Source organism: Apiospora kogelbergensis (assembly GCF_038363985.1).
Source record: "Apiospora kogelbergensis strain CBS 113332 chromosome Unknown utg000010l_segment0_segment0, whole genome shotgun sequence".
NCBI lineage: Eukaryota > Fungi > Ascomycota > Sordariomycetes > Amphisphaeriales > Apiosporaceae > Apiospora > Apiospora kogelbergensis.
Window position 1 is genome coordinate 370,085 of NW_027117427.1, and position 15,635 is coordinate 385,719.

General features: G+C 51.4%; 5 protein-coding genes across 5 annotated transcripts; 3 read left to right on the forward strand and 2 right to left on the reverse strand.

Moving 5' to 3' along the window:
* Positions 1-373: 373 nt before the first annotated feature.
* On the forward strand, positions 374-1,757 carry PG998_014259 (uncharacterized protein; the record flags this gene model as incomplete). The annotated part of the gene is made up of 3 exons (XM_066881075.1): positions 374-391; positions 566-974; positions 1,024-1,757. The coding sequence occupies 3 exons, from the start codon at positions 374-376 to the stop codon at positions 1,755-1,757; spliced, it is 1,161 nt and encodes a 386-aa protein (XP_066723927.1).
* A 3,469-nt stretch (positions 1,758-5,226) lies between these two features.
* PG998_014260 (uncharacterized protein) lies at positions 5,227-7,408 on the reverse strand. The gene is made up of 4 exons (XM_066881076.1): positions 7,294-7,408; positions 6,509-7,242; positions 5,629-6,457; positions 5,227-5,578 (listed from the first exon to the last, which is right to left on the reverse strand). The coding sequence occupies exons 1-4, from the start codon at positions 7,381-7,383 to the stop codon at positions 5,258-5,260; spliced, it is 1,974 nt and encodes a 657-aa protein (XP_066723928.1). The 5' UTR covers positions 7,384-7,408; the 3' UTR covers positions 5,227-5,257.
* Positions 7,409-9,697: 2,289 nt separating this feature from the next.
* PG998_014261 (uncharacterized protein) lies at positions 9,698-10,050 on the forward strand (the record flags this gene model as incomplete). The annotated part of the gene is made up of 2 exons (XM_066881077.1): positions 9,698-9,781; positions 9,835-10,050. 2 exons carry the CDS (start codon positions 9,698-9,700, stop codon positions 10,048-10,050), a joined length of 300 nt encoding a protein of 99 aa, XP_066723929.1.
* A 2,542-nt stretch (positions 10,051-12,592) lies between these two features.
* Positions 12,593-14,290, forward strand: PG998_014262 (uncharacterized protein; the record flags this gene model as incomplete). The annotated part of the gene is made up of 4 exons (XM_066881078.1): positions 12,593-12,723; positions 12,780-12,913; positions 12,960-13,270; positions 13,330-14,290. Exons 1-4 carry the CDS (start codon positions 12,624-12,626, stop codon positions 14,288-14,290), a joined length of 1,506 nt encoding a protein of 501 aa, XP_066723930.1. The 5' UTR covers positions 12,593-12,623.
* A 585-nt stretch (positions 14,291-14,875) lies between these two features.
* Positions 14,876-15,595, reverse strand: PG998_014263 (uncharacterized protein; the record flags this gene model as incomplete). Its single annotated transcript, XM_066881079.1, has 2 exons — positions 14,876-15,510; positions 15,574-15,595. The coding sequence occupies 2 exons, from the start codon at positions 15,593-15,595 to the stop codon at positions 14,876-14,878; spliced, it is 657 nt and encodes a 218-aa protein (XP_066723931.1).
* Between the last annotated feature and the right edge of the window lie 40 nt (positions 15,596-15,635).

Below are 15,635 nucleotides of genomic sequence, written 5' to 3' on the forward strand. Positions count from 1 at the left end.
TCTTAGGCCAACGAGACCTAGTCCCTACGGGACCAGCGTGATAGACATTGCCACGACCCACCTGCATGCATCGCGCGATAGACGCATCTCACCGACGATTCTCCAACCCACAGCCGAGCAAGATTGCATGATCCATAGCGAAAAGAGTCGACGAGGTTACAAAATCTGCAGCTTTGTGGTCATGGTACATGCCTAAGCAACCCTACAGTACCCGATTGCGCGGCTTGACGCGAAAGTGGTGAATCTGGGCTTGAGTGAAGAGTATGTCTGCAGATAGGAGACATCTGAAGCGCTAAGCGGCGAGCTTAGTACACTAACTCGCGGCCCTTGTCCGAAATCCTAACAGGTTTGAGTCGCTTGGTTATCTTCAGGCATGCGCCATATGTACTATGTAAGTGAGAGCATTGCCAATTTCTAGAAGCGGGGTCACCCTTTGCCAAGACGGATATACGGGTATGTTGCTCAAGAACACGCACCAATTGAGGGCAAAGGCACAGCCCCGCCTTCGAACTTGAAAGAGGATATAACCCTGCCTGGCCTTGCAACCTTTGAACTATTGAACAAGTCATATCTCGAAGGCGGATCCGTTTTCTATGTCGGAAGCAACGTCAATCCGCTTGAAAGCGGCGGAAGTGGTGGGGCGCAATCCGTTGACCACTTTACTAGAGTGCTTGCACAAGGCCTTACGCTGGAATGCAACCCAGCCAGAGCCCCGGATGGTTTCTGGGCGTCTCTGGATGCTGCATTGTTGGCTCCCGACTCCAGCCTCCCCAAGGCCATGCTCAATGCAGGCTTTCCAGTTTGGTTTGCGTATTTTATGGCTGGTCAGCAAGGAAATACTAGTGGGCTTCATGAACTCCCCCCTGCGGACCTTGAATTCATGACAAACACCATTGCCTCTATCGAACCCCATCCATCTGTTCAACAATTATTCAACCACGTCTCCCAAAACAGGCGTGGTAAAAATAAGCTCCGTAAGTGAAGTGGTGTCTAACCGTCTCCAATCTTGGCCTAACTGGTTAGAACACTGGAATTCGACTGGTGTCCAGCACCCAACACAACCAAACCCGCCTTCTCCGAACTCACGACCGCCCAAACGCGCTCGAATCTCCATCGACGACGCTGCGATTCAGGACGGCTCGATGACGATTACCGAAGCTGTATCCGAACAACAGCTCCCTGCCGCGGATACCTACAATGCCGACCGGACAGCGAGCTCATCCTTTGTCGCCATATACGGAACGATCGGATTCCACGTTGACGAGACTCAAATTGCATGGCCCTCTGTCTATAGTCTTAGCTCTACCTTCCCACCATATTTCATCAGCGCAATCGCCAAATTCCAGGACAAGGCTTGGCTCAAGGCGTCTTATCAGGATGCAATTCAGTGCGAGTTAGAGCTCTTCGTTCTCGCAACCGAGACGCAGCACTTGGTGAAGGAATTGTTTGGTCTACATCTCAGGGTTCAGGACAACCGAAGAGGCATCCTACTTGACAATAGCGTGTTTGTAGAGATTAAGGGAAGCTTGGAATTGTCTGGATCAAGTCCCAAAATGGTCGAAAAGATGATGGGACGCAAGGCAGCAACAGCATGCGAGCTCAGTCCGAGTCGCATTGAGGAAATTGCACAAGGCCAGACTGAGATAACCAGATGCTTGGTGTTGGAGGTCTGGCCTGAATTGGCTTGTCCTAGTCGTCTTAGGCTGCGTGCGGAAGCTGTGAAGTTATCTGAAATGGTGAATAACTTGGTATTTTGAATTCCTGACTTCCCCTCCACATCTGATGGACTAGACTAAGCCATTTTGATTGTTCCTCCTGTGACAAAAACTGGACGGTCTGTAGTTGCCTTGGCTTGCCCAGTCGTGCTGTTCATATCGATCCAGTCAACTTCGCCTTCCCCCTTGTACTGTGCTTTAGTAGCAGATTGCCACATCACCGTCCCTGACGTTTTCGCTCCCGGCTTAGTTGTTGTGCCCTTTTCCCATGCTGTTTGGTTAAGCGTCTCGTAGGGACTCTAATACATGGTAAGATACCATTGCCAAAGGGACGGGGAGTTCAGATACCTGGTCCTGGCTCATGATATGTAGCGCACAACAATAGTAGCTGAGCAGAGTTGAGTTGACTTTTGATGGCGAAGTTTCGTTTTTCGCGACTGATTTTATGTAATATTGCGGTGAAGATCAGGCAGTTGAGAACGACAAGAGTCGGCTCCTGTATTTTTCAACCTCCCTCCCTTACTTAGACGAAAATGGTGGTGTGTTTGTGCCCAAACTCGGCGCGCTATTTCTTGAGCCTAATCTTGATACTTCTAACCACACAAGACTCAGCCACAAAGAAACCGTTTTTGTGGCTAGTTTCTGTTAAGGATATTTTAAAGATACATTCAAAGACTAGATTGCTAGCAAAGCAACTATTGCTAAGAATCGGGAAAGTTCTAGGGAATCTGGCAAATTTGCGAATTAACAGAAATGAGTAACTGGCCCTGCTTTGCTCTTGCGTGAGTACTGAAGGCGGGGCTCTAGCCGACCAAATGCGCCGAGGGTGGGGTTTTGGATAGTAGTGTACTTTTTAGCAGGGGAATGATTTGTGACGGCTGGCTCGAAGGCGGGGCCATTCACATCCAGGTTCTCCTTTCATATGATTGGTAGTGGAGCCTCTTATTTGAGCTTAAAGGCATAGATAACCTGTACCTTCGAATAGGCCCCGCCTTCAGGCTTTATGATTTCCCAAACATCGTGGGAATAGGTCTTCTACCCCACTCATTCGAGATTATTTAGAATCCCTCCACAGTAGTATGATACAAGTACAACACACAGTTTATTTATATCCTCAGTGAGCCCCGCCTTTGGGTAGGTTAGGCATTGAGTTTTCATTGGGCACCCGAAGGTTAAGCCTTAAGAGCCGATTCTGAGCTTGGCGTATGCACCTGCAAGTCACTCCCAAGTATTGCCAGCCTCAATCATAATGCGACCGGACAAGCTCCTGGGCAAGACATCTCCGGCTAGGTTACCACGCCGCTCTTTGTGTGCAAGTTGAGAAAATGACCAAAATCACCCGAAGCATTGGCAACCATCAGGTTGCATGACCATCCAATTGGAATCCAAACCTGATCCCTCAATTTGGGAACCAGACAAGACCCCTACCCATGACGGGGCTTTGCGTAATCTATGCACAAGACATCCGCTCTCACCAGAGGGCTGTTTGCTTCAAGCCGTATCCTACCACGTTCTATTTGACCATCGTGGTTACTCGCAGGATGTTTTGGTTACGATTCCGGATCCGTATATCACGTTCCTCGAGGATCCTCGGGTGCAGTTGGTTCCAGCTAGCAACTGACGAAGATCAAATATAAAAACTAGTACAGTGCTCTCCGTAGCATGCTATCCAGCCGCTTGCTCTGGTTCCGGCTAATGCAAGTCAGACCATGTCGACTGACCCCTAACCGTGAAACTGACCCTATCTCCTATCCTTGGCCTGTCTCTGCCAGCTCCGGCTAGGGGGACTGCATGGAACAACCGTCAGTGGGTGACCATGTTTACCGAAGCCATCCACCTAGTCGAATTCTTTGAGTCGCGTTCAAGCCGTCCAGCATGACCCCTGTTCGTAGAGTTGCCCCTTCACGAGTCTACAAGCCATCGTGGCATTGTTAGCTTGCGTCGACAGTGATCCCTAATCCAAAGGCACCCTCGGATCGTTACTGCGTGCTGGACCGGTCTAAACCTCAAGTATCGTGGGTCGTGTAGAGTGTGGTGTACCAATGACCAGCTCGGCCGACCTTGGAGCCAACCGCAAGATATGCGTATGTATCCGCAAGTCACTCAAGTATTGCATATCCGACCCATCCTGCAGAAGGTCGTTTCCAGAACAGACCGAACAAGGTACTCTGGCAAGCGCTTAGGTCAAGATGTCTCCGGCCAGGTTGCAATGTGAATACCCATGTTACCATGCCGTTCTCTTGTCGAGAAAGCAAAAAGACACCCGGGTTCTAGCAGGCCTTGGCTTGCATGATCACCCAATGGTAACCCAAACCTAACCCCTCATCTAGGGAAGTCATCGAGGCCCCTGGCCATGATGGTGCCCCTTTAGCTCGAGGCATCCATCATAGGGGTACTTGCTCCGAGCGATAAAGCGGCCCCGTCGTTTTTGGCCATCATGTTTGTTTTGAGCATGTTCCGGCTACGATACCGGGTATGGCCCCCTGGGGGTTTCGGACGCACTTAGATCTCACTCTCCGCAGAATGTTGGCTGGGGATCTGCTCGTTCTGGTGCTAGCTCTTGGAAGACAGGCCTGTGGCCCTCACTGCTGCTCTCACCTCGCTTACTGGCCTGCCTCTGACAGCTCTCGGGGTATACTATGCAGTAAATTGTATTAGCTATCCTTACTGAGGCCATCCCAGTGATATCCAGTCAAGCGACTTCACGTATATGCAAGCCATCGTGCCATCATCAGCATCAGGTTATTGTTGTCTGGCAGGGTCTCAGCAAAAAGCATATAGCAAGGTTCGTGTAGAGTATAGGAGGCCAATAACAAGCTCGGCCGTTCTTGAAAGCAACCAGGAGATACGCGTATGCATCTGCAAGCCACTCCCAAGTATTATCACTCGCCCATACTATGCATGCTGTACGAGACCATTCCCAGTACAGACCGGACAGGACCCTCGGTCAAGCTCCCTGGTCAAGGCATCTTCATCCTTGGTATCAGAGAATCCTACCCCGAAAGTGTGTGTGATATGCATTTAGCTACAGATTTGGTAGCTGTGGTTATTGCTGAGGCCAAGATGCTAGAAGAGGTCGTCATTAAAACGGTCCGGTGATTTATATAAGCTCCCTTAAACTATCATTATGGTAACTTGGTTCGACTAGTTTCTACCTACCAAACCACTGCAGTCATCTTTGCCCTTCTGAAAGAGATCCTACAAGCCATCAGGGTTAGTTTGTAGAGTGCCTAGCGAAACGTGACGGACTGAAGCTCATCCAATTAGGTCTCCAGAAAAGAAATTTCGGACGCGAAGGCGACCCTACTTCTCACTATCGTAAGTCGTTTCATAATTATTATAGCACCATTGCTAACGGTACTAATAAATTTACGAGCGGCAAAGATGTACGAGACAACGACATATTACCGTGGAGGGGAGGAAGGAGAGGATACTGGTGATGTAAGGGGCAACGGCCCAACGGGACCAGTGAAGGGCACGAGTAGGCTTGTCTAACTATCATCTTCTTGCGTGGCTGGCTTGGTTGTATGGTTGAACAAATACTATTCTTTCCCATCCACCCAATCCCAATCCTTCTCGGTGAAAAACTTTATCCAGACGAAACGCTCCTCCTCTTCATCTGTTGTGGTTATACACATATCTTCCTCTATGATAGATAGATGTAGCCGATTATCCGACTGGAAATACTCATCTGTCCTGTCCCTGACAAAACGTGGTAGAGTCTGATCTGATTGAGTCCTTAAAAGATGCATGACGGCGCTGATACGGGCCTTGAATTCATCTTTCGGGGCACCAGACTGTAGCGACAATGCTACGGAGTTGAAGCGTAGAGGTTGATTAACTCGCTTCTCGAGAATTGGGTGCTATTCAAGTATGTAAGCGAAGCTTTTTAGCTCTGTAGGAAGCTGCTTACAATGAATTCACCGACATCAGACACTAGGTCAACGAGTTCGGGAGGAAACTGTTCAGCTATTTGTGCCACTAGCTTTCCCCTTTTCAACGGCTTCTTTGGGCATCCGTTCCAATCGAGCCGCCAGGTGCCTTTCCAACGTTCTTCCAGATCCCTCCGTAGAGGTATAAACGTTGGCTGATTGACATATACGAAACTCTCGAAGTCGAAAGCCTCAGGTCTTACCGCACGCATGGATTGACTCGGAGTAGCACTCGAGTGAAGGTGTGCACTGCCCCCTGAGTTTGCTAAGTGAAGAAGGCTTTGAGCTCCATCAGAAACGTCGTCCCTTCCATATCCACCCGGGATCCCAGGTATGGCAGGCCTCACACCAGAGTCGTGATTGGGTAGGTCTGCTGTCCTCCTATTGCCTGTATGAGTTGCAGCGGTAGAAAGGTTCGTTACATTAAGTGGCAGATTGAACGTGTTGTCCGCTGGACTCCCGTCTTCACAAGAGGGGCCCTTCTGCGATCCTAGAGCCAAGCTTGGAGTTACTCTACCAGCAGGGAGCTCACTCAACTGTTGCTGATTGGTAAGCCGAACGGCATCGTTGCATCCCAGATTTTGCGCAAGCCATAGTTCCCAAGATTGGCTTGTTAAAACATAGGATTCTCCATTTGGCCTCGGCTCGGATGCATATTCCTGCGCTTTCTCAAAAAGATGGCCTAAAAGGACCACGGTGAGTCCTTTGAACTGGCCAGCAGCTGTGTGGATCCCCCGCTGCTCTAGGGACGTGATCAGATTCTTGCGATGATCGTCATATCCATCTGCCAGGGGCCAATGTTCTTCTAGCCTGGACATCCGTTGGATTAGTGCGGATGATCTTGACGTAGTGAGGACTTACGTTGACTTTGGGATGTCGCGGTTCGAGAACGCTATTAGTATATCAAGGTTTCCAAGGTCGGATAGGAAGCGGCAGTAGCGTTTGCCCTTGCGAACTTCCGATTCGGAAATTTGGTTCCCGTTTGTCAGCGAAGCGGGGACATCGTCACGCCCAAATATAGTTGCCAACATATACATGCCTATCAGCCCAACTCGCCTTTGTCTCAGCTGCACTTCCTTCGCCAATACATCGGAGCGGACTTTTCCCATGTGCTGTCCCTGGACTAAGCGGAGGAGGACAGATGGGAAGTTATCTTCTGGTTCTGTTGTACATGGGTCGAGGCTTTGGCAGGCTTGCCTGCGAAAGAATGTATTGGGGTCCTGCGCCCAGAGGCGGGTGAAAGGCAGAAGCTCTTGAACAGGAACTATAGGAGTGTTGTTTTCTTGGACTCGTCCTAAACGGGTTTTCGCGGTGTCACCAGGTATTACGGCACGGTCTCGCGTAGTCGATGGTGTAATGGGTCTCGGAGCTCCATCGATGGTAGTTGTAGATATGGGGTCTTGAGCCTTGGGCGGCGTCCGTCTGCGAGCAGGCCCCGAGCATTCGCCGGTAACCTCCGAGAGAGTCCGTTTTCGTGTCTTCGATGGCGGTTTCGTGATAGTAGGGTTTGGGGTTTGATCTACGGGCTCCGTGATGCATCTTCGCCTCGCTGGGGGTAGCGTGTGGAAGAGGGAGCGAATAATGCCGATGAACTCCTACAGACAGAGTAAGCACCTGAAAACAATGTATATATCTAGGCGACTTACCGGTGCCTCCAGAAGTTTTTCCTTTCTATCATACACATGGCAGATGCTTGTGAGTCGGGCTGCCAGAAGTCGACACTCTGTCATTTCCATGATGGTTATCTGACGACAATGCGACATCTCTTCCGATAACAGAGTCAACGCTTATCAATGGAGTGGATCACGCTACGTCCAATCTTGTCACGTGAAGTAGAGAAGATCCAGCGAGTTTCATTCCAAAATCTCCCCACTGAGGTCTCGGCTACCTTTTCTCAACGTACAAGCAAGCACATCTTTAAGCACCTGGATGATAGCATTACATGCACTACACCTACTCTTGAATTTGTCAAACTTGAAACCCCGAAAGATAATTTCTATTCCGACAGTCTCCTAGGTTTCTTCCACCTAGATGCAATGCTTGTTGTTCTCCATGAGAAAGCCCCAGATACTGGGCTTGCACTCCACGAAAGCACGAGCGGTGCGACCGGACCATAGATCCCTCAGAGTGAAGTGTCGGTCTACGACATTTGGCCAAATGTTGTGGAAATTCGCTCAAAACGGCAAGCAGGTTTCAGCACGGACCAAGTTGTCTCCATATGCCATATTGCTATCTGCGATTTTCCTTTGTGCACTTCTTATGTACGCGGACCATGCAAGGCTTCTATCGGTGTTGTCTCATCACATTTCCAACATCTACTCTTGATAGCTAATGGCTGATGGGTATTTTGTAAGCCGCTGTCCGACGAGATAGTATACGGCGCACCCACTCATCCAAGCATGCATGCCACTCTTCTCTCTGAAAACTCCCACCAACCCAACATCACAATCCACCAACATGTTTGTCCCAAGGAGTTTCGACATCATAAAACCAATCTTCCAAGAAGCCATGCCAATCGGTTGGATGTACTCGGGACTAACATGTAACCCATCTCTCGGCCATCAGAATCCAACCCGCCAGGTCCTGTTCCGGCACCAGTATTGGACGCTGTTCAGGGATGGAAGGTGGGTAGGCAAGCTCGGGTGAATGGCCAGATGGGAAAAGGAGAGCATATTGACGGCTGGATGATCATTTGGGACCCCTGTACATGGACATGTACTTGGAACACCCTCAGGACGACAGTGGCAAGCCCTCTCCCTGTGATATCTGGTACTTTCGTATTGCATTGGCCTTGGCTTGCAGGGTTAGGAACGAACCATGCCGCCGCCCAGTCTTCGCGTCTGCCTCTGTCACACTCTACTAGTGATATCTGTAGGGTGTTTTTATCTCCACACTTCCTCCTTCCCCCTGGTACTTCCAACCGTGCATGATGTCCTCGTCCCGGATGGCCCGCGGTGGTTTGGATGCCACTGTAGGTGCAGGCAGGATCTTCTAAGCTTCTCGCCCATATAATCCATCTGCAGGTCTCTTCTGATTGTCTCGTCCATCCGTGCAATGTGACAATCTTCTTTATTCGTTTTACAATGGCGTCTATTGATGAGTGGGAAATATCGCTACTTGTCTCGGGGATTGTTCTGGCTTTCGCCATTCTTTCTGCTGTCCTCACCTTTCTTTCCTTCGCCTGTGCCTTCCTTGTCAAGGAACTAAAGGCCCCTCAAGGGAACACAGTCTTTGCTGCATATCCCAAATTCTTCAATTCCTTATGTTTTATCGAGGCACTGGCTACTTGTATAGCTAGCATAGTTCTATTTGTCTTTGGGCTTCACCGGCACGCCTACTGGCCAGTGGTTTTGCCAGCGATATGGCAAAGTCTCGCTTTTGCGGTGCGTTGCCTGTTACCAACAACGCATGCTTGCTAATTTTTGTAGCGGAGTATATGTATACGTATGATGCGCACTCCCTTGGGTTGGATTCCTATACTCGCCGCTTGTGTCATTGACATGGGTACAGCGGGCTTCTTCGTTGGAGCTGTCGTGTGTGCATATCAATCTTCCGAAACCAGGGCGAAGGTCTTGACTCTGATTCCCTTAATCCTGAGTGGGATATGTGTCGCTGTATGGACCAGCTACTTCATTCTCCGGATCAACAAGATGCCACCAGAGAACAAATCAAAGAGCAGGGAATCACGAAATTTGTTTATTGTGGTCACTATCCAGCAAATCTGCTCGGTCTTGTCATTTGCATCCTTTGGGGTGAGCTGGCAACCGTTCCTTGGAGTAAGATACCATTCCCGCACGGCCTAGACCAAGTCTAATCTTCCAGATCATCTTCCTGCCGCATCTCTTCCTCGCAGTCTTACAAGTGCTGGCGTTACCCCCAGGGCGAAACTGTGGGCGCGGAAATCGTACACTGAAGTGTGGGCGCGACTACGGGATCCTGATTTAGCGAATGGCGCACGCTTCCAACACATCTCGAGTAGCACTAGTGAGAGGCATTTCCTCAAAGGAGGCGACGAAGCGGGCGAATTAGAGAGAGCAGGAAGAGTTGACGATGCTGTCCCTGAACCCCCTCACCGGGACTTTCCAGGTTGGAATCATGGATTGTGCTGAAGGAAGAAAGCGCTTTCCGAAGCAGGTATGTTGCTCACTCGTGTTGGCTTCGACATAATCGGTACTGACACGTCACAGCCACACATCGCCTTGGTGGGCTACAAATTCCTGATCCAGTTTGTTAACCCGGAGGAAGCTAAAGAGCAGGATATACTCATTGATTTTCCAAAAGGTGGTGACCCTGTGGTATCTTGGAACAAGGCGACGGGGAGTTCACAAATCACTGTAAATGGCCAAGTCCAGGATGTTGTTGTTTATGTTCGGATTGCCCTATTTTCAGAATACTCTGAATAAGCGGGTTGCAATCGCCAAGGGGCACTTTCCTGTACATAGATCTTGTCATCATAGCGCTGTTGTAATCACGGAGACTCACGAATTGAAAATCCCACCCCACGATAGGGAGTTGCATTGCATGACGACCCACCCAGGATCGAAACCCCTGCTGACCCACCAATCCCCCGGTCGTGCATGCCCACACAGTTCCCTCTCGGATCTGGCAGGTACCTGCTCTCGTAGGGGCCAAGTGTGTCGATGCACCCCACGCTACGTCCCGAGTGTGTGTGGGGTGCCACTAGCGTCGATTTTCAACGTCCTTCCTTGGCGCACCAACCCAAGGGACGATCGCGATGTCCGGCCGCTCCCACGAGAGCTGGGCCGCGCCCCTTGGTTCTGTTCTCCTGGACGACACCGGGCCTAGTCGCTTGCTGCGTGGCTACTTATACGGGCCGGCCGCCCTTCAGGCAACCACAGCCTCTCCCCATACAGCACCCTTTGGTTGCCTGACTCTCACATCTCGCGTATCAGATCTATCTCGTTCCTGCCCGTCATGTGTGACTACACTCAGGCAGGACAGAAGCCTTGCTGGGTGGCCTGGCGCTAACCGTTTCCAGGTCGAGTACTCGTGCGGCCACTTTCGCTTTCGTGTGCAGCGCTGGTGTTCTCAGTACGAGCGCACTCACCGCGTGTGCCCGCCCAACATTACCACCGGAGAGCTGAGGTGAGTGGCTGACTTGCCCTACCACAGCGCGACGCTGACCGTGGCACAGGAATGAAGAGTTGTGCACCGACTGTCGGCCTCACAAGCCAGCGCCGTGGGCGCACATGATTGGGCAACGGAGAAAACACAAAACTCCGCCATCGAAGCGCCGGGGGCAGTATGTCTAGTGGAGGTCTTGTACGTAGTGTCACAAATTGGGTTGCGGTGTTGTCTATAATTGAGTTTCCCTCCATATCACTTCTCGTGGTGCCTTTCTGGTCGATTCCTACGTGATCCCAATAAGTCGAGACCAGGGAGGACCCTTCCAACCTGGAACTGGATGGAGATGGAGCTACGTTCAGCTATCTGCCCTTACGACTTCCTTGTACACGGATTTGCAAGTAATACCTAGAACTAGCACCACCCGGGAATGAAGATCACCACGGCCCCTGCTGCGCCGCCGACACCTTCGTACTTCTTTCGAACCGTGCTTATATGATGGCGTCAGACCGGTCCTGTCGATGCTTGACTCCCATGCTGCGCAGCTCCTGTCAAGATCGGATTCGCAGAACTCTCGGCAGCAGCTGGTTCGGGCTCCCGACGTGACGTCGGTACCTGGTGGCTGCCGCAGCAATCAAGGTTTTGCCAGTCTCGGATCTTCGATACAACGCTGACCACAAAGTGCGAGGTACACTACGTCAGTAATAGCGGACGTCCAACTGGAACGAGTGCTCTGCCGAGCCATCATATGATGGCCATGCGGACTTACGGCGTTGTGGGAGGGCAGAGGAACGTCGGTTAGTAGGCCCCTGCCATGGCATATCCTCCATGGTAGGGTGCGTGTCATGCCACGGGGCTCCACACCCATCGCATCGGATGGGATCCTATACGTCAATGCAACGACAGTAAAAGAAAGCCTCCTCCAAGGGGCTGCTGCTGCCGCGGCCGTCCCGGCTGAAAATTCGTCACAAATAGCCGACGGCATACTTCCTCATTGGCCTAGAGCGCTGAGATGCCGTAGTGCGCACTGCACAGGTAGGAGTCTACGCTTTTTGATTCAGCTCGGCTTCCAGAGACTTTCCCCAAACGGCTCGTACTCCGTTCGTTCCCTTATCATTTCTTTTTCTCAATTCCCTCTTCTTTGGTTGCAAAATGAGACTTCCTGATGGTTGGTCAATACGACACTGGCGCACCTGTTGTCACTGATTGGCTAGACAAACACACCAGAGACTGATCAATCCCAAGACAGAAGCTACGTCGCATAGTTCAATTCCTCGCTGTCTCTGTACCTCTGTTGAAACTCCGCCCCGGACCCCTTATGCCTGTTCTCTCTCTGCTGTCTTGGCTTTATCCCCTCATCAACGACGACCCTCCAGAAGACGATGCCCCGTGTTTCGCTACACGCTCCTCCCGCTCGTTTGCCAAGCTACGGGAGAGATAGTAGACCCACGACAGAGTCGGGGATGGCGACGACTCTTCTGAAGGCCACTGCCTTCGCATCTTGAACGTCGTCACACATTTGCTCCCACCGGCAAGGAGTGTACTGGCTTCGTCTTCCGGTGCAATCCCTGTCAACGCTCCGAGACATGCATGCACAAGCTCATCGCGAGGTAACTCAGGCCCCCGGACACACCCACTCAGGGGCACCCTTATTTCTTCGTTCTGATCTCTCACTTCATCAATATGCAAACCATCGTCCCCCAGACTTCGACGGCAGTGGCTACGTCAGTATCGAACCGGGACCTTCTACAATTTTGGCACTCACGGCTTTGCCTTTATGATACCATTGACCAATCAGTGCTTACGTTTCGGATCATACTTGAGACCTTCCATACGCATCCCGCTACATTTACCACCTCAGCTTCTTTCGCCTCGAAGCATCGAAATCACCATGCCTGGCAGACCTGAAGGATTGGTCCTGACCGTGGACCCAAATGTCATCCACAAGGTTGACACTGCCAATGCTCAAAACCTCTTCAACATGTGGGCAGGTACGTTTACTTACACGATACTGGCGCAGCCGGGCTGGCACTAACTCTCTCGGAAGTCTTCTCTAGATGTGCGGACTCCGTCGAGCACGGCCGCAGGTTAGAAAACATGAGCTGGAGACTATGGAATCGCGAGACCTTTTGCTGCGATGCCACCGAGGGCAAGCTACGACAAGCAAATCCTACTTCCATCGTACCATCCACAGCCCCCCCACATTCCCGATATACGAATACCAGAGGTCCCTCAACTGTCTGGCAGCGTCGACTCTGTCGCTGAAGACGAAGAGGCCATCGAGTTCAGCTCCGAATCCGAACCGATGGAGGTTTCCCGACCCAGAATTCTGCGAAAAGACTCGAGTGCAAGTGATCGCGGCCGCGAACGCCACATTACCCCAGACCACTTGGAGAAGATGGTCGTCTCGATAATACAAGACAAGGAGCCCAACCTGGCGCCGCTGGCCGATATGTCCTCGCCGGATGTCCAACAGACACCCGACACACCCACAACACCGGCGAATGAGCCCATGTGCCACTCGTCTATGGAGGCACCGTCAGTCGTACCTGCTTCTTTGTCATCGTCAGGTGTTGCAACTAGCAGCAGCGAACAAGCCTCAAGCCGCACCACCGTAATCCGCGGCTTCTCCCCTCTCAAGTCTCCATCCCTGCCCTGCAGCTTCGTAGCCAGGAATCAACAAAACAGCCTGGTGGCTCCTCGGGTGGCGAGTCCTCTCAAGTGAAACCCAAAATGTTCCAGCTCGGTGCATCATCTGGATGTGCTGAAGACCCCATCCCATCCGTAAAGAGCGTCCAGACGAAGCAGAAATCGTTAAGCAACCAGGTTTCTAATCAGACCCAGTCTAACGACGGGCAATCCGAAAGCGACATCGACAAGAGCGCAATCGACGAGAGCGCAATCGATGAGGACGAAGATGGTTCGGAATGGGAGGACTCGATTGAGGAGGGCGGCAAGGAAAGCATGGATGACCCGGTCACTTTCAAGCGCGTGCCATCCAAGCCCAACCTGACTTCTCACCGGTCGAACCTCAGCTTAATGTTTGCCGCTGAACAAGAACAGCAGCGCTTTGGCACTTTGGATGGCGCCAATGCCTCGCAATCGACCTCGGCTTTGCAACGCGCGCGAGCTCTTCAGAATGTCCCCACAGTGAAGGCCGCTTCGCCCAATGGTTCCGATGACAGTGGCTTGGAAATGAAGGGTGGCATGCGCCGGACTCCGTTGAGGCCTACCAAGGAGATCCCTCGCAGCACTGCTAAGCCTATTATGACCAATGCCAACGCCACTCAACGGCAATCAGCATTGTCACCCCGAACCACGAGACGCAACATGCTGCACCATGAGTTGACAAAGTCTCTCCGCCGACAGCTCCTTTGGGAGCGTCAGCAAAAGACATCTACCGCCAACGCTGTACTCAGGAGGCGGCACACCTCCCACGACGTGGCCAACCTCAAGCAGTACCCCGAGAAGGTCTACATGAACAAGGCCAATGCGACCAGCTGGAACCAGTACCTGGAGCGTGGCGCCGTTGGTGGGTACCACGCCCAGGGGTGGTAAGCGTGCAGCCGGACTGAAGGGTTTGTATTTACTTCATTGCGAGGCAGGTGGTTCCGGAAGATGGTGAAATCATAACTATTGGCGTTTTGTCGGCGTGGGTGCATTGTTGCATGCCCTTGATTCATAGCGCAAGAACCCCTATATCCATGGCAACACTGAGGTCTGTTTTGCGTCTCCCAGCCCACTTTCTAAAGAACCTGGGACTGTATAGTCTCCCCATCCGCCCCTGTTCTGTTGCTGCCACAACCTTTTATTATCTAAAGCGGCTTTTCAGCAGCGTTCCAATATCTACTTCTATTTGTACAGTAACCGTCTATGATAGCAGTAATAGCAGTGGTTTTCCAGTACCACCAGTGTAACGGACTCAGCAACAACAACTGTAGGAAAACCACCCCCCGGTACGTAATAATGAGCGACTAGGATGTGATGACACACACAGGAATGTGAGATCCACGAAACATCCAGCTTTACCTCCTTGCATCGTTGACCAAATCCCAGTGACAACTATTACAAGTCAAAGTTGCCTCTTTGGCGCAATGCGTCCAAAAGCGACCGTTGGTCTTCTCCTATGGTACAGGTAACGAGTTAGTGATTTGACTCAGATTCCTCTTTTCCATCAAGAGTCCGCTCATGGCATGATATGCATGTAAAGTCCAGGTATGGAATGGAGAAGGACACAGGAAACCACCCACTCAGATCTGATAAAGCAACTCTTTCGGAGCGCACCTCAAACCAGTCGCTCCATACCTCGTCCGCAACAACATGGTCCGCGGTATAGCCAACAACATGAAAGCCGTAGTGGCCCCTTTCAGTAATCTGCACATCTGTCCAGACCGTGTACATGGTCCCGTCGGGGCTGGCCGTACTACTGGACCCGGCGGCAGCAGACTCTGTGTCGTCGCTGAGAGGGTTTGGCGACTTGGCAAAACCAGAGTCGCAGCTCACAGCGGTTCCCGCTAGGACATCATTGTCTGGAGTTATGACCCAAATGTAGACCCACTCGCACTCCCCGGGACGCTGCTTACGACAAGCGGTATGGGAATGCTCCTCCCAGTTTGCGCGAGTTTTGGCTGTATTGGAATCTGCATGGTTCCGCTTGTAGCTGGCGAGGACGTTGGTTGATAGACGGAGCAAGGTGAAGTGTTCACTGTGGGTGGTGGTAGAGATGGCAGTGATAGTGATTCTTCCCAGCTGAAAGACCCAAGCAGATTGCCGATCTGCTACCGACACAATAAGGAATATGAACCGATAGTAAAGCCTAGGATCTTCGGCTCAATGCGCACAAGGATCGCGTATCTCAGCCATTGTCAAACCTGTACTATACTCAATGACGTACTGCTCAATC